The sequence below is a fragment of the Aythya fuligula genome, chromosome 3, assembly GCF_009819795.1.
Source record: "Aythya fuligula isolate bAytFul2 chromosome 3, bAytFul2.pri, whole genome shotgun sequence".
Lineage (NCBI taxonomy): Eukaryota > Metazoa > Chordata > Aves > Anseriformes > Anatidae > Aythya > Aythya fuligula.
In genome coordinates this window covers 42,358,350-42,376,625 of record NC_045561.1, presented here as the reverse complement: position 1 = coordinate 42,376,625, position 18,276 = coordinate 42,358,350, and the positions used below count along the sequence as shown (strand labels likewise).

The 18,276-nt window shown below is 35.2% G+C and overlaps 1 protein-coding gene across 2 annotated transcripts in view; it reads left to right on the top strand.

Moving 5' to 3' along the window:
• Window positions 1-18,276, top strand: part of NUP133 (nucleoporin 133) — a 29,163-nt gene that overhangs the window by 6,682 nt on the left and 4,205 nt on the right. For both annotated transcript variants that reach the window (XM_032185215.1, XM_032185216.1), the window contains exons 7-23: window positions 371-526; window positions 660-730; window positions 1,308-1,455; window positions 2,309-2,456; window positions 3,119-3,276; window positions 4,554-4,645; window positions 5,416-5,579; window positions 7,133-7,227; window positions 7,351-7,575; window positions 7,709-7,831; window positions 8,224-8,323; window positions 8,691-8,933; window positions 10,056-10,189; window positions 11,826-11,984; window positions 13,233-13,368; window positions 15,176-15,294; window positions 16,916-16,996. In XM_032185215.1, the coding sequence (XP_032041106.1) occupies window positions 371-526; window positions 660-730; window positions 1,308-1,455; window positions 2,309-2,456; window positions 3,119-3,276; window positions 4,554-4,645; window positions 5,416-5,579; window positions 7,133-7,227; window positions 7,351-7,575; window positions 7,709-7,831; window positions 8,224-8,323; window positions 8,691-8,933; window positions 10,056-10,189; window positions 11,826-11,984; window positions 13,233-13,368; window positions 15,176-15,294; window positions 16,916-16,996 (2,352 nt within the window). The remainder of the gene's footprint in view (window positions 1-370; window positions 527-659; window positions 731-1,307; window positions 1,456-2,308; window positions 2,457-3,118; window positions 3,277-4,553; window positions 4,646-5,415; window positions 5,580-7,132; window positions 7,228-7,350; window positions 7,576-7,708; window positions 7,832-8,223; window positions 8,324-8,690; window positions 8,934-10,055; window positions 10,190-11,825; window positions 11,985-13,232; window positions 13,369-15,175; window positions 15,295-16,915; window positions 16,997-18,276) is intronic.

Here is an 18,276-nt window from a genome sequence, read left to right as displayed (position 1 = left end):
ACACCTCTTGGGCAATTTTGCAAAGCATCAAAATCTTGACTGTTCCTAGTGATAGCTTCACTGCTACTTGAAGAAACTAGCAGTTACCTGTAAATATGCTTTTCTGATAAAGGGCTGTGCAAGGTTGAGGATTAGGTTGACCATTGGCAATGAATTCCACAGAAGGTGTGAGAAACGTACTCATTATAGATGCTCTTAAATCTATAAAATAAAACTTCTTTTAGAAATTATCATAATACGCTGACCAATATAGCCCCCGCATGTTGCCCAAGGAAGTGATTTTTATATGAACTGAGAGTGGTATAGATTTTTGTATCCTCACAGCAACGTTGTCATTTAACCTTTAAAGATCTTTCTTTTTTAAATGCAGATTTCTAGTGTTCTTTGGGATAAAGAGAGATCGAGTTTTTATATGCTAACGAGTTCAAATCTAAACAAATGGGAGATTGAAGATACGTCAGAACGTTACATTCTCAGCTGGGATGTCAACAGAATCCTCAAGGAACACATTTCAGATGCAATTTGGGTAAGAGCATGCTCACCTGAAAAGTGTTTTTTTTTTTTTTTTCTTTTGCTATATTGTCCCTTAATAAGTAACTATGTATAGTTACAAACCAGATTCTGTGTTTGTTTGTTTTTTTTTTTGTTTTGTTTTTTAGGGTTCTGAAAGTAACTATGAAGATATTAAAGGAGGAGTAAATATACAGTATATGGATTTGCAGCAGAATCGGTAAGAAAGTACACTTGCTTCTGGTAAAACTTAGATTAATGAGGTATGTTCTGTCTTCTTGCAAAACCTTTTTGAAAGACACTGAAAGTCAGTTTTACTTGACTGCCAGCCAGTATTGATAAAATAAGCGTGTCAGATAACTAGGTAGTCATAGGTTATCCTATGCTTCATGCTGTTTAGTATTATCAATTCTTTACCTAAGAATTATTCCTTTCATTATGTAATGTCATTTTGGGTAATTACATTTTTCTTGATATTAAAAAGACAGTAAGTAAGCAAATGTTGCATTCGTACCAGCAAATGCAGAGAATTCTTTCTGTGTCTCTTATATTTTGTTTAATTACAATAAATCGCAACAGCTGGGTTGGTTCAGTTTTGTGCTATAATATGCATACTGCATATGTTAATAAAACATCATGAAAGAAAAAATAGGATAGTCTTTGCTTAAAAAAAGTGTAACATTGGCAAGCATTTATTTGTTATCATACTTAAGTATCTTTTTTCTGAATGGTAGAGCTCAAGCAAGTGAAATACGTAATAATCATCTCACAAAGGGGTGATCTCTCTTCTTGAACAGTGACGGGCTGGTGATACTTGCTGCAGCATGGCATCCTGGAGACCATCCATGTCTTGTCTACTACACTCTGATAACGGTAGAAGATAAAGGCTACCAGATGTCTGATGATATTGTTGTGGAAGTCACACAGTATAATCCATCTTTTCAGGTGTGCAAAGGAAGGCTCTAAAACTACTTCTGAGCAAAGAAAGCACAGTGTTTCAGAATGTTCCTGTACATACATCAGCTGTCAGATTTTCTCTAAAGGAAACTCAAATTCTGTCTTAAGGTTGCTCTTGGAATTTGTAATGTTCTGAGGAAAATATATATTACTGTTTAATAGTAACTTTATGTGAAGTTTATGATATTTAAAGTATAATATTAAGAAAAGTGTCTCACAAACAGAAGTCTAAGTATCAGATTATTACTGACCTGTTTTAATGTTTGTACTGTCTGTGAAAGCTTCTACAGAGTAGTTTCATAGTATACTCTTGCAATCCATTTAGAACAGACTTTGCAGAGACTCTTGCAGCAGGACAAGGAGTCAGGAGTCCTGTACCTTGGTCCTTGCTGGACAGCAGCTGGTTTGGTGGGAAGGAAGGGCAAATTGGTTGTCCTTACAGAACCTCAGTTGTGATTTCTCTTCTGGAAGCACAGGCTTTGGCATTAACTTTCCTTTGGTAAACTTCTCACACTCTCCCAACCCCTTCTACTGGGACGTTTCATAATTGAATTTGAAAATGGAAGGGGAGTGAGTGTGAAAGTGGTAGAGTAATTTATTTGTTTACTTCACCTCTTCATTGAAATCAGCAAGAACTTAACGTATATGGAAGTTTAAAAAAAGTAACAAGAGTGATCTTAAATTTTAGGGCAAATGAAAAGTGTTTTTTTGGGTGTAGAGTTTTCTTTGTCATTTTATTCCTGTCTTACTAAGAAATTAAACTCTAGATCAGCCTTTAAAATGTTACATGTTTTTTAAGGTTCTGAATATATGTGTGATTGTTGATATGTAATGCTTTCAGTCAGAAGACGAAGTGATGTGCTGTCTGGTAGTCCCAGATTTCTTTAGCCATGCTGCTTACCTTTATAAGGACGATGAAGTGTTTGCTTGTTCCACCGGAACTGGAAGAATTTCTTTACCACAGGAGAAAATTGTATTTGGCATACAAGGTAACATATGGGGGGAAAAAAGTCAGGTTTCGTTCAATTAAAAATTGAATGTATTTACATCGTTTTATTTCTTAGATTGTAGAATCATTTTTATGTTTCTTTTTCTCTGTATTTTTTCAAACTGATGTTTTTTGTAGGTGTACAGAAAAATGCTGAAGTGACCTCTGGTATTGATATTGCTTACTCTAGAGCATTTTGGATGAAAATGAAGTCAACCTGTGCTCTTGATATATGAAAGCCTGAGTGGATGCTTAGAATTTGACACTTTTTTATTTCTTCCAGTGTTCACTGTGGATTATTTTGTTTTCTTGAAAATAACTTCGTTTTGAGTCTCAGCTTAATGTTCATCCTAGGTCCTTGTGTTAGGTGCCTCTAAGTATATTGTCCTTAACCTTTCAGAGGTGTTCTCTGGTAAGAAATTGCTCCCTAGGCAGAGTTTGAAACACATGAATCGTAATTGTACTTTATATTTTTTTAACCTTGCAGTACCTGGAGATTTACATCATGGGTAGCAAACAGTATCCATGATTTCTGTTAAGCCAGGTGCAGTTGTCAGAATTGCTGTTGGTTCTTCACAAAATTTGATCACTGTCTATGGAACTGTGTTGCACCTTGTCCTTACAGTTGCATTTACGTGCTTTTTTGTTTTTTCACCATTTTAGGAGATAACATTTTAGGAGCAGGTTCCTGTACAAGCCTCCCCATTTTCTTTGCCAAAAAAAGTGGACTCGTCACTATCTTGTCCAGAGAAAACGTTTCTGTGCTTCCTGAAGACCTTGAAGATTCTCTGTCCTCTTCTGTTGCTGGACCAAGAAGTGAGGTACTAATTGAAAACTGAGGATAGAATTTTTTTTTTTTTTTTCTGTCAGTTTTGTATTTTCACTGTGGAAATCCTAGCTTGTTTAAGGTTTTGGAAGTTTTGTTTTTTTTTTTTTTTAATAGATTTGAACACTTTCAATGAAGGCAGTTTTCAAGACCCAAGCATTTTTACAATACGTATCATTTTGTGTAAGGTGGTTCTTCCTCCCACCCCTTGTTCTGAAGTAGCAATTTCAATGAAATAATATAATTTTTCATGTAGGTACATTACTAGATGTCACTAGGCCTTATAGATAACTCAGATGGAACTGCAGAGACTGAGATTTTGTTGTCACTTTTCTATCAAGGTGGTCTCTTCAGTCTTTTGTCTATTCCTTTATAATAAACACCATTTTCTTACTGCACTATGGAAAGCTTTGAGTCTAAGAAGTCCCTTACAGTGGCTGAGTATTGTTTCTGCTCTGGTACCCGTTTTCGCTTTAATACAATCTTACTAAAACACGTGAAAGTATTTTTATTGATATTTTCTGTAATGTGTGTTTGGTAAGCTCTCAATTACATCAAACATGTTTTCTTTAAAATGTGCATAGAATTTGTTGCCAACATGTCCCTGGAGTAAATGGGAAGAACAGAAAATTTGTTAAAATAGAAAATAGAGAATATTTTCTATATATAGAAATATTTATTCTGAAATATTATATATACATATATATATATAATATATATAAAAATATTTATAATATATTTATATATAATATAAATAATAAATATTATAAATATAATATATTTATAATAATATATTCTGAAATATTATATTATATATTATATATTCTGTGGGCTAATAGTTTCAATTTTTATTCCAATTAAATCCCCTTTTTAGATTAATTATTGTGAACTAGTATTTTAGTAGAAGACCTTTGTGGCGATACCTCAGATGGATCTATACTTTTCTTACTTAATTAATCTGTAGTTAGATTTGTATGCACTCTTTTTTTTCTGGGAGATAGAACTCATGAATACCTTTTTAAATTCCATCAAAAATGTTGGTTTTGAATGTCTAATATACTAGAATATTATATAAATATATGCATGCTTGAGGTCAAACTGCTACTTTAATTGTAGCGTATCTCTTTGGCTAATCTTTGGCTTAATAAACACAACTGCTTCCAGGTGGCATTTGTGTTTTGACTCTATACAGTTGGGAAGAAAAAGAGTTTTAATTTCATAATGAAGTTTGATATTTGTCTTCCAGCTGAAGTTTTTATTTTGCATTTTCAGAGTCCTGCGTTTGATGTAACCAATAGGCTTGAAATTGTAGCCCAAGAAGATAAGACTAAATTACTGAAAGCTGCTTTTCTCCAGTACTGCAGGTAGAAATTGCACTTGATCTTTGAGCCTTTGTTTGCTGTTCTTGAAGGCACATTGGTGCTTGAGTAAGAGATTGTCTGGGTAAAGATAGTATTGTGCTATTTAATTGAAAGTTATTTTAATGGCACGTGCACTTCTTTCTTAGGAAAGCATAGATATAAAAGTGGAAAAAATGTATGTTTTTGGGGAGTGGAAATGCAAGGAAAGGCACTGCTTTTCAAATTATCCTGATTAAAGCAACCTTATTGCTGGGATGCATGGAATGCCTCTAAAAAGTTTTCTGTTTGGTTAGATGACTGATGTAAGAAGTGGAGGTAGAGAGATGAAAAGATACGCAGAGCTGCAGAGTTGGATTAGTTACATTTAAAAGGGATTCTTTTAAATATATATTTATCACTAGCAGACAAACAATACTATTCAGACTAATCTCCTTAAAGAGTCTTAAGATTTGAAACAAAACAATTTAAAAAAAAACAATTTAAAATAACATTAAGTAAGGTGGTTTTTGTTTTTCTTTTTGCATAGAGCTACATGTTAGATAGGAGATTGTGAAGGAGATTAAGTGCACAGAATAAAGAATGCCAGGACAAGATGTAAACTTGCACAGGACTAAGAAAGAAAGTCTATGTGTATTCATTTGGTGCACAACAGCTGCTGAAGAAGGCTGCAGTCCTGAAAGAGTATCAGAAAATGCTACAGATTGAGTAGCTCTTGTTCCTATAATCCTATCGGTTGTTTTTATTTCACATACATTGTATTTCTTTTATTTCAGGAAAGATATAGTCAATGCACAAAGCATGGTAGTGGAACTCTTTCCAAGCAGTGCAGATTTGGATTCTGATGCTGAACTGGATAGGGCAGTGACTCAGATCAGTGTGGACTTAATGGATGATTACCCTGCCTCTGATCCACGGTGGGCTGAATCTGTACCTGAAGGTAAGCATAACGGTTGGTTTGTGAAAAACTGTTCTTAGTACTCTAGATAAAATCAGATTTTAAATTTGCCAAGAAGGCATCGCTGTTTCATATCCTTCTCCATCACTAGGTATATTTCCAGAAAGGCATCTTACAAGACTGCCAGCTAAACTTTCAGTCTACTGTGGTTAGTTTGACTTCATAGAACAGCAGAAACAACAAAGGAAATGTGCATTTCTGAGGATGGTACCTTCTGCAGGGTGCAAGTGGTGCCACTTTAGTGTTTCCAGGATTATCTGGATAGATCTAAATTAATTCCTGCAGATAGGTATGTTAAGAGAAGGGTTTTATTTGCTCATGATTAACACGTTTGTCAGCATGGCTGCACAACTTCAGAAAGGTTTAGATCCTGGGTAGAGTGAGCTCATGTCTTGTGTTGGTATTAATGTTTGCCACAAGAGAAATTTATTTTGGAAACTTCTGCTGTACATAAAAGATTTAAGCAGACACCTTTTCAGAAAGAAACATCTTTGTTCATGCTTCCCTGTTCCTTAGAACAGCATGTACTTGAAGCTGTCCCCAAGACCTCTAGGCAGCAGTTCCTGGTTTCTGAGCAGAGACTTAGATTGGAAGTGGAAATACTAACATTTGAAATCTGCGTATGCAGATGGATGATGCTTCCTGCTGTTGCTGCTTCCTGGCAGCTAGTTAGAAATTGTCAGGCATCAAGTCTTTAGTATTTTCTGAATCTTAATTTCATCTTTAACTTGGCAATTTATCTGCATTTATTCCTGGCTAGAGGAAGAAGGGAAAGTTCACTGCTTCTTGAAAACAGTTTTGCTAATTTTGCTCATAGTGATAGTTCTTCTGAGTTTTCTATCTTAGTAGTCTTTGGCTTAAAGCATATGTGGAATATAAGAAATTTTTAAAATAAGAAAATAATTTCACCTCTGGAAAGTTCCACTGAGGTGAGCTACCTGTGGGGATGCTCATGGAAAAGCTTCCATCGCCCTTGCTGACTCCTTAGAAGACGTAATTTTTGGACAGAAGAATATTTCTGTAAAACACTTCTCAGAAGCAATCTCATTTGAGGAGGAAGAAAAGTAGCGTGGTGTTGGGTAGCTACTTATGTGGTGCAGTGGAATTGTTCGGGCAATTAGGCATTAGGCCTGAGTACCTCTTGCTGCACGCTTTCTTTTGTAGTAGCTGTGGTCTAGGGCATAATAAATTTAGCAATAGCGAGCCCACCATGATGATAAAAATCTTAATTATACTAAAACTTAAGTAAGCTGCTGTTTTAGCAGCGTAATGAATTAATGAGCACTTCAGAATAGTCGTGCTGATCTAAAGATATTTGACTTCTAAAGGCTTTACTTGAAATATGGCAGAGCTCAACAGCCACATTAAAGAGCATGGTAAGCAATAAGTAAATGTTTGTTCATATATTTAAAGAAAAATACCAGTGTGGTAGCAATATAGAAATTTACAGAAATATGTTTATCTCAGAGGCAAAGACAGTGGTCAAACAAATGAAGATATAAAATATTCTATGATTTATTTGTTTTCCTTTCTAGAAGCAGCTGGGTTCAGCAACACATCCCTCATTCTTCTTCATCAGTTAGAGGATAAGACAAAAGCTCATTCCTTCTTCATTGAGTTTCTTCATCAGGTAAGACTTTTACTGTTCTTGTATCAGCACACACAAGAATTCTTAAGAGAAAAATAATTCTTGCTAGTTCATTGTTGAAAGTGTATGTCATGTTTTTTTTTGTTCTGTTTTGTTTTTTAAAAGGTTGGCGTATTTGAACGACTGGGCAGTTTTCCAGTCCGAGGGATGCCAATGGCAACTCGATTGTTGCTCTGTGAGCACGCAGAAAAACTAGCAGCTGCCATTATTCTCAAGAATCATCACTCCAGGCTGCCTGATTTAGTGAATGCTGCTATTCTGATTGCCTTAAACAAAAGGGAGTGCGACATTCCTCCAAGTCTTACTCCTGCAGATGTTTTCTTTCGAGAGGTAAGAACAACAGACTGAGCAGAACGAACCCTTTTATTTCTGAATTACTGTGTAGTATAACATGTAGTAGAAGTTGGAGTACTTTGACGTATACTTTGATTTTTTATTTTTCAATTTTTCTTTCTGTTTTAAGGTGTCCCAGATAGATTCCATCTTTGAATGCTTACTGGAAGAGGAGGAGCAAATCTTGAAAGATACACATATTGAATCAGTTGAGTGGGCCCAGATAGTTGTCAATGTGAACAACATCATTAAGGTACTGAAGTGCATTAACTAAAATGGTTTTGGGAAGGGAGGGTCAAATGTTAAGGAATTCATTTGAGCTACTGACGTGAGAAAAGTGAATACAAATTTTGCGTGCCTGAATATATTAGGAAAAAAGAGATGGTCCTCTGTGGAATTAGGGGCCTTTTCCTCCTGAACCACTGAAGAAGAGTTTGAGAAGCTGTGAAAGCATGTGTACGTAGCAAAGAGTGAAGAGCTTGTGCTTCAGAACAGAAGTTTCTTACTCAGACAGCGTGTACCTTTCTGTATAACTGAGAAAGAAGGGGCTATTAAAATAATGCTTCAGGATTATAAAAGACAGCATATTTTATAGCCATGTATATGCAGATGAACTAAAACATTTATTTCCTTACCTTTAAACAGGATATGCTGCAAGCTGCCTGCCAGTATCGTCAATCTAGAGCCTCTTTATATAAAACAGGAGAGCTTCCAGAGAGAGAACCTGAATATATTCCATGGACAGGTGAGAAATCTCTACTACTTATTTAGTAAATATGAAAAATATTTTTTGTTTAGTAGAGATGTGTTCTGGAAAATGTGAATTCCAGTCTGAATATTAACTTATTCTTAAATTTTGTCAGTAAGGATGGGAGAAGCTGGAGGTTTGATCAATGAAACTGAGTGATTAAATGGATACGTTTAACATTAGAAGGAAGATGGGAGTATGTGACCTGCAGGATTATTCTAGTATTGTTCTGATTTTGACCTTAAGATACTTATTAGCTTTTATTTTTCTTTTTAATTGTACCTAGCAACTTTTTTATACTTCAGGATGGATTCCTTTGGTGGTGAGATAGTTGTTTTAATATTTACTGTGTTTTCTTTCCAAGCGTCTAGCAGCTTACGTGCAGCAATAACACGCCAGCATGGGATCATTCTGAAGATGGTGTATCCTCAGGTGGACAGTAACTTACGGAGCATTGTGGCTGAACAGTTGGTGGCACTGCTGGATTGCTTTCTAGATGGCTATGTTTCTCAGCTGAAATCTGTGGACCGACCTGCTGATCAAGAGAGATACAGCAATTTGGAAATGGAATATGTGCAGAAAAGATCAGAACTCTTGTCTCCTTTCCGTAAGTAACGTTTGTTTTCCTTTAATGCAAGGATTAAATGTTCCATTTCATGAGGAAACGATGCAAACCTAATAGAGTAAATGGTATTTGTGTATGAATTCAATTTGTTTCACATTTGCCTTCAGAGTATTAATGACTAGTTTTTCTGATTTAATGGGATATTTGCAAAACAGATGGCAGAATTCCATACAAGATTGCATCCATGCCCATACCTCTAATAAAGCATCCCTGCTTTAATTTTTTAATTCTGCTGACTTGTTACATTTTTCTGGCAGGATTTATGTCCTGTGCTAGATGACTGAAAATGTAATAGACTTTTGAATGTTTATATTGTTGATAGTTGGAAACAAAAATTATAAACATCTGAAACCTTTTTTAGTGTTTATCAGAAAAAGTGTTAATTTTAGAAACCTGATTATGTAGCTAGGCTTGTTTAACATGTCAGATGTGGTCAAGTCTTTAATGAGTAACTGACAGCAAAGCCCCTCTTGTTGAGTGGAAATAACTTGAAAATGTACTTCAGTAAACTTAGACTATTTTTTTTTAACTAATAATGAATAATACTCTATAAATAAGACTAAATATGTTAACAGTCAGTGATTATTAGACTAAACTTCAAGAAAAATCTCTTAACTGTCTCAGTTTTACTGACATTCATGGGCTATGTTAGTTTGTAAATACATAAGTTAACAGAATACTTAGTTTTGTTTGAGAGGAAATATGAACTTTTGATTGAACATAAGATTAAAATGTATTTAATAGAACCAAAAAGTAAGTTCAAGCAATATATTTTGAATACAGGTTCCATAGTGTTTAGTTCTATGTGTTATCAAAAGTTTTTGCCAGCTCCTTTTTTGCTTTGTGTAACTAAATGGTTATTAATCAAGATACTAAGTCACTTGTTGACGTCCGCCCCTAAAAAAGATTTTGTATTTTAAACTTCTCCCCTCTTGTACTGTGGGACAGAGGTGGTAGGTGTGTAAACTTGCATGTGTGTAGGGGATGTATGAAATATTTCCTTGATGTGAACACCTGAAATTTGTTTTCATTTTACTCAGACATCCTGTAACAGCTGAAGATGAGCATGTGTGATATAAGTTCTTTTTCTTCTTGGTTACATAGTTTCCTTGGGACAGTATCAGATGGCGGCTGCTTTAGCAGAGAAGTACTGTGACTTTGATATCCTGGTGCAAATGTGTGAGCAGACAGACAACCAGGCCAGATTACAACGTTACATGAGTCAGTTTGCAGATCAGGTACCTCTTTTTTTTTTTTCCCTGTTTCCTTTAGACAGCGTTTGATAATAAGTTTATGCCTGAAGTTTTGAAAAGAAAAAATAATAATAGTAATATTTGTTTAGTGTGTGTGTTTACATATACGTACAGAATGAAACGTGGAAAATTGGGACTGAGATTCATCTTGCAGAACTTAATGGAGTATTTGGACCTGAGCTTTAAAAAAAAAAAAAAAAAAAAGTCAACAGAAATATGGATGTTAGCTGTATAGACAAAAGGGTTTTGGGGACCTTCGTGCATCACTTGCACTGTGTCACTCTTGACGTCTTTCAGCATTTTGTAACTTGTTTGCTGAAGTATTGTAGTCAAAAATTTTGTTTTATTAAACTAATGTAATACAAATTTAGGGATAACTTCCAAAAGAGGAGAGGAGATTGTTAAATGTATAAATAGAGTTGAGAAGAGTAGGAAGCAGAAGTGTCGCTGTGTTCTTTTTTGTTGTCATGTCAGTTGCTTGTTGGGCAATTTTTCCAATATCTGTCAAAATTCAGTGTAAACATTTTTACATGTACTGAAAAATTGGAAAATGGAAGGAAAAAGGTAAAGAGACTACTTGAGGTCAGGGAGGTTGGGGAAAAAGGTTTCCAAATTTAAGAATTAGTGACCTCAATTTTTGTTTAGCTTTCCATAACAGTTATGGAATGAAGAATGCTCATTATTAGGTTTCCTAATGAAGAGAGTACAAAAAGGGTGTTTAATAAGAACCATTTAAAGTATCAGTAGTGGACAGAAATGAAAGCAAACATTTTTAGTCGCAAGAATCAAATACACACACTGCTGAAGAATTCTCCATTTGTTCTCAGTTGTCTCAAATACTGGTGGTGCTGTGGATTTTTTATGTTTTGTTTGTTTTTTTATTACTTAAAAAAAACTTTCTGAAAAGAAGTTAACATGACAAATGTAGAGCAGAATAGATCAATAGATAAAGTCTTCAGACTATTTTTTTTAATTGTTAATGCAATTAAAGCTTAGCATTATTCCAAGATTACTCTGAGAAGTCTAAATTAAATCATAAACATAAATCCTGATCAGTTATCTCACACTGAAGTTCTTGAGGATAAAATAGTTTTGAGGGATGTTTTTGGTTACAGAACAAGATTTATTTTTTTCTAACAATGACTAGGAGAAGTAAGGTTGCAGGTTCAGCTGGAGATAGGAGGGAATGTTTCAAAACAGTGATAGAAAAATAAGCTTTCAAGTATGAAACGAAGTAGTTAACACAGAGTTCTGAGCGGTGGAAAGGAATGAGTGGTGGAAAGGAACAGGTGAAGACGTTAGTTTGAATTTGTGAGTGAGGTGATACCTGTTTTCAATCTTGAGGGTTACCAAAGAATTTGCTTGGCATTTCCTTTATTTCCATTTAAGGACAAACTTGGATGCATGTATCAGCATCCGTAGCAGATGAATTCTTTAAAGCTTGTGTTTCTAACAGTACTTAACTCCTTTTTCATCAACAGTATTTTTTTCAGTCTTTTTTTTTTTTTTTAAGCAAGTTATCCCATGTTGTAACCAGTTGCTTCACAGAATGTATTTTGCCTTTAAAGACAAACAAAATATTTAAAGGTAAATTTTATAATCTGTTTGTTTTCCTATTCAGAATTTTTCAGATTTCCTGTTTCGCTGGTACTTAGAAAAAGGGAAGCGAGGGAAGCTGTTATCCCAGCCTATTGCTCAGCATGGACAGCTGGCCAGTTTCTTGCAAGCGCATGAGCATCTGAGCTGGTTACATGAAATCAATAGTCAGGATTTGCAAAAGGTAGGCTTTCTTAATGCAACCAAACTGAAACATCATATGGTAAAACTTTCAACCACTGTGTCAGGTATATGTTCGAGTATGCAGGTTACCTAATTCTTGAACAAAGGAATGATGCTTAACTAGGTGAGCGAGGAGAGAAATGTCACAGATTATTAATGGAGTACCAAAAGCCCCCCTCCAGGCACCATCTGGTGCATCATATAAGCCACTGCATCATGTGATGGAAATTAGGGCTGCTTTTCAACCATGCAGTAAAAATTAGTAAGAAAAAAAAACATTCATGTATATTCATAATTTGAAAGCAGTTTATTTTTAGAGGAGTATGTGGATAGATTAATGCTGTTTTGGTTTTCAGCTTGGTTCTTTTGTAGCCTTGTAGGCTGCACCATTCTTCTCCTACTTCCTGTTGGTCAGTCTTCCTTCTGCTAGATGTATGAATACTTTTCACTTTAACATAGATTTAGATTGTTTAGATAAACAATCTAAAGAAAATGGCCAATTCTTCTTCCAATTCATATGCACGTTCATTAAATATGCAAAGGATAGTAACATCCTATTATAAATTATAGGTTGAGAATCATATACCCATTTAAAATAAATAAATAGGAAAACACAAAATATAAGAGTTTGATCAGGAAGGAATCTATATATATTACAAGTAACTGAAGTGTTTGGGAATCTATTACTTACTCAATTGGTGTAGACTGAGTTTTTTTTATAGCAAAGCACTACGAAGGAGGAGGCCAGGATTCTAGAAGTAATTCAGTCTGGATTGCTCATTTCGGAGTAGGTGCTCAGAATTTTTTTGTTCCTTTGTCAGAAGTACAAGTAAATTCTTGCATATCTGTTGGGTTACTACAGGGGTTGAAAAATAGTTATATGTATGCCAAATTCCTGAATTAACAAATAAATAATCTGTATGCAAAGTTGTTCTGTCAAGGCATATTTGCCTGGATTTTATGGTGAAGTCTTTAATAAAATCCCAGAGGAATAATATGTGAAGTTGCAGCTTATCTTTAATCACAAGATAGTTTTGAGAGGTGTTACCGAAAGAGAGACCTACATGTCTTCCTAAATAGTGTAATGCAGCATTTTAATTTGCAAGTTGCATGACTTCTAATAAATAACACGTTATAGTACTATAAATCATAAATAGCTGAGACTGCAGTTCAAGTTAGGTCCTTCTTGCCTCTTAGCCTTCTGATGTTAACTTCTACAGCTGATCTCTCGCATGTTTATTAATTTCAGGCTCACAGAACATTGCAGACTTTAGCAAACATGGAGACCAGGTATTTTGCAAAGAAGAAAACGCTTCTTGGCTTGAGCAAATTGGCTGCACTGGCATCTGACTTCTCAGAAGAAATACTGCAAGAAAAGATAGAAGGTAAGAAATAAAAACAGAGTAATGTGAAGAATAGATTAATGAAGTTACTCAATTAAAGTTACATTTTTGTGAATAGTTCATTTTCTGAGCATGAGGGCTCTGGCTTAATGTGGTAAGGTTACATTGGGCTGATGGCTTTACTCATTGTGGGAATGGTGAGGAAAACAGCATAAGGCAATAACCTCCATATTCACCTTCCCCTGTGAGTTAGGACTGTGACATTGGGAAACTTTCACCTTTTCACTTTTCCTGATAATATGCTATTACCATAAATAGCAGGCTGCAAAGTTGTTGGTTTGTTTGTTGTTTTGTTTGTTTGGAAAAGTCATTAGACAGTTCTGAAGCAGCTGAAGCTTCTAAACCATTCACAACATTTTTTTATGAAGCTGCATTTTATATTTCATATGCAAGGTAAAAATAAATCAACTTCTTAAAGCCTAATTATTGAGGAGTTATCAATTTTGAATTCCACTCAGGTCCTGAGACCCTTAGGCTCTAAGGAAATGGTGTATATATGTTATATTGTAATAGTGTTACCTGCAAATACGTAAATTTGTGATCAAGAAGTGCTTCCTCAGTACTTTCTAGCATGGCTAGCGGCAGTGTTTCATTATGATCTAACTGAAAAGATATTAATGGAAAAATTGGGAATTCCTGCTCTGCTTCATTACCAAATACAGCAGTTCCACTGCTCTGACCTCACTGTCACGCTTGAAAATACCCCTTTCCTGCTGTGAGTTTGTGGAAGAGTAAATATTCTACACTAATAGTTAAACTAATACTGGCCAGCAGGGGGAAGCTTTAAAATATTACTGAAGATTGTATCTCAGGCTTGCTTCTATGAAACTGCGTGTTTACCTACGGCTGTTAGGTACAATTCTTGAATGAGGTCTTGTAGAAAAAGGCCTAGAATAATTGATAGCTAAGTAGGTGTCACAAATTTATTTTTAGATTGTAATAATAATTTATTGCTTGGCTTTTAAATTATAAAACGTTGCATCTAATCTCTGTATGAATGCAACATTCAAAATATATGCCAATGCTGATGTGACTAATCTCATCCTTAAATAGGAAAACCTTAGAAAAATGGGGAAAGCAAAGCTTTATTTCAAGACTGACTACCAAAATGTGGTGTGGATTTTATTCTGGTACGCACTTCTGTATGACAGAGGGCATAGCTTTTTAAATGTATGCTCTTCATGTATAGGCTTTGCATTTATAAAGAAGGAGTAATTATTTTTGCCACATTCTGCTCATCCACTTGAACAGCTAAAATACTCCTTCAGAATTATTTTTCCATTTTTACCGTGCAGTGGACCTGGGAGTGGAATTCATGTACTGTGGGTGAAGTTGCTCTGTGTTGATTCTGTTTCAGCCTAATAGGTTTCAGGCTGTACTGAAAAATAAATCAATTCAGAAAGGAATAATTCATGGGATGCAGCAACTCCATTGCACAGATATTCAGCCAGAATGTGACTCTTATAAATCATAGCCGGCTTGCTTTCCTGCCTAGTGCCATAGCACCCCTCCAATCCTACATATCTGTTTTTTGGTTTTGAGGGGGGGAAAAAAAAGCTATCAGTCAGCTTTGTATTGGGAACCTGACTGGAAAGTAACAACTAGTTTGCTGGGATGACAGTAGTGCAGTAGAAGTATTTCTGTGCATAAGCAACATGTAAGTGTCCAAATTCATAAGAAATATTTGTAGACCTGAAAAATATTGTGACTTGGCAGTTGTTGCTGTGCCGTAGGATTTATTATCACATTTTAATAACATGAAGCATTTATTTCCTTAAATGACTACAAGAAATATCGGAACAGGAACGCTTTTTGTTACATCAGGAGACACTCCCTGAGCAGTTACTGCTAGAGAAACAGTTGAATCTCAATGATATGCCAGTGCTGTCTGCATCTCAGCTCATTGATGTAAGTATCTCCTGTTTTCTCCATTACATGAAGTTCCAGTATATTTTCTACTCTGGTGTTATAAAATAAATGAGATCATGGCTGTTTTTATGTCTTACTTGACTTGCTAACTGCCTAAAGATCTGACATATGAAATTGTTTATATTTTTCTTTGTTTACCTACAGCAAATTTCAAAATATTTTTTAGTGCAAAATTTCCTTGTTGCACGTGTGGTTTTGAGTGCTGCTAGGAGAAGCTGCAGATCAAATCAGTGCCAGAAGCTGTCTTTCTGGTCTAAACCAGTTTTTGGAAATGAGATAATTTTTACCTTCTGTCACATCCTCAGTGGGGCAAAACAAGAAAAGCAGAGGGAACAAAGAATTCCAACTTAATGAAGATCACAGAATCACACAGAATCACAGAATTTTCTAGGTTGGAAGAGACCTCAAGATCATCGAGTCCAACCTCTGACCTAACGCTAACAGTCCCCACTAAACCATTTCCCTAAGCTCTACATCTAAACGTCTTTTGAAGACTTCCAGGGATGGTGACTCCACCACTTCCCTGGGCAGCCTGTTCTACAGTCTACAAAAAGAAAGGGCTGGAAGCAAGAAGGGGCTTTTGGTCACCTGTTGCAAAGAGCACCCACAGTCTTTCTGTCTTTAAAAACAATGAACAACAGCAACAAAAAAGCAACTTGTTCCAATTCTGCCATCAATAGAGCTGACTGCTCCTCCACCCTCCTTTCTGGTGGGAGCTGGGAGCCAGTAGCCTTATTTTATCATCCAGTGATGCATACAAAAATATTTGTTGACTAGCAACAATATGGTGTAAAACCAACCACGCCTTGTCTGTTAATTTAGCAACTCATTAATTTTCTGTAATCTTGTGGAAAATTAGGAGCTGGTATTGCACCTGTTAGAATCTTCCCTGTTTTCTTAGAACAATGTGAAGAGTCAATAGATTCTGAAGTTGTTACCTCTGTCTTTCAGTGAAGCTTCTCTGTGGGATTACAGAAGAGTAAGAAGTGTCATGTTTTGACAAGTGCTGGCACCGTGCCAGCGTTCCTTCCGAATTGTCTCTGTCAAACCCATGTTCTTACTTGCTACTTGCAATGCTAGAATGAAACTTGGAAAGTGTAAACAAACAGTGCATTAATATTAGTTTTTCTTTCAAGTACTAATTTAAAACGTTGTTTATGGGGAGGGAGGTGAATGAAATGTGAACAGCAAACATACCTGTTTGTAAAAGGTGAAAGGCAGTATGTGTGCTTATGTACTGCTTCCAGCTTTAATTGCCAAAGTGATTCTGAGAGCTCATTTTATTTGTGGAGCTGAGCTCTAGCTCCAGTAGTCCAGGAATGTTACAGCCTTAAATGGCACTTAAATTTGAAACCTAGCAGCCTTATATCCAATGTCATTTGTCCACAGACCATTGTCATGTACGTGGAATGCTGCTCTAAAACCTTAAGTATATTCCTTACCATAAAAATACTTGCAATTGAATCAAGGCATATTTTCATGAGAAGGTCACGTAAGTGGAAAATACATGGTGGTCTTCCCACAGTGAGTTGTTCGTGATATCAGTTACATTAGTGTGTAGGCTAAAAATAATTCTCTACGTTAATCTTTCATGTCGTAGATGTACATATGTGATGAGAACAGAAGGGCCAACGAGTATGACTTCAAGAAAGCGCTTGATCTACTGGAATACATTGATGAGGTAGGAAAAGGTTTTGAAGAGTTTCTAATCCAGAGACCTTTTTTTGATCATTTAAGCGAGGATGTTGCATCTGTAGTTAGTTAAGAACATATTGGCTTAGTGTACGGTAGTTAAAAATAGTCCCTAATGTGTTTTTTGGTTTGTTTTTAAGTCACTGGAGATTTAATGCCAAGTGTGGTTTAGATCATTGAAGAAAAATGACACTCCTCTTCTTCAGTTCCCATTTATAGTCTAGTTTCTTTTTTAGAGCCTTGCTTCCCTACAGGCTTCCTGCAAACAGGACAAAAATTATCTGTTTTCAGTTGTTCAGTTCATGCATCATCCCTAGTGGCAGCTTCTCTGATTGTTTATGAGATAACGTGGAATAAAGGACACCAACTTTTTAACACGTAAATAGCACTGAACCACAGATTTGTTATCCTAAGCTCGAAGTGCTCGCTGCATCTCACTGTATGATCTGGTAACTTGCCAGGAGAAACTTTCCAGTAAGTATGAATAAATCAACTTCTGAGAAACATCAAACCAGAATTAAAAGCAACCTTCACTAAAAAGCAGCAGCTGTATTATTTCAGCAAACTATTTCAGATTTCTCTTATTGATCAGTTGGACTGTATTCCTTGGTAATTGAAAATGAGAGCTTTTTTCTGATTATCCCAGCTCATGTTTGTCTGGGTAGGAGGAATCCAAGTTGAAAAAAAATAACTGATTTTATTAGTGCTTTATAAAACCATTGTTCCATTTCAGTAATGGAACTTCAGTAATTTTGGTTTGATGACTATAAACATCTCTAACTTCAATTTTTTTAGCTGCTTTTAATTAAATTTTTAAATCGAATTTTCTTTTGAATAACATTTATTTACTATTTATTAACTAGTATTTATTACCAGGACAATATATGAATCTGTTCATTTTTCTTGCATTCACTACTATACTGTATTTTGTAGCGTGGAGTATTACTGCTTTGTCATTTACATTGAGTTGCTTTTTAGTTCAAAAAAAAAAATTCAGTATAATTTTCTGATTTTTCCCTTCAATTTTACAAAGTAGAGTTCAAATTTTGCATTAAATTATTAAAAAATAGGGTGGTTTTTTTTGGTAGTAAAATAAATCTGACTAAACTCATTTTGGTTCAGTCTTTAATTTTAAGTCAAACTAATTTTCCTCTTAAAATTTGACTCCCCATTTCACCACCAACATCAAGACAACTATATTGGCTTTTTTATGTCTTTGAAGAAGGAAAAAGGAACATGAGATCTCAAAATTATTTTTTTGCTCTGATA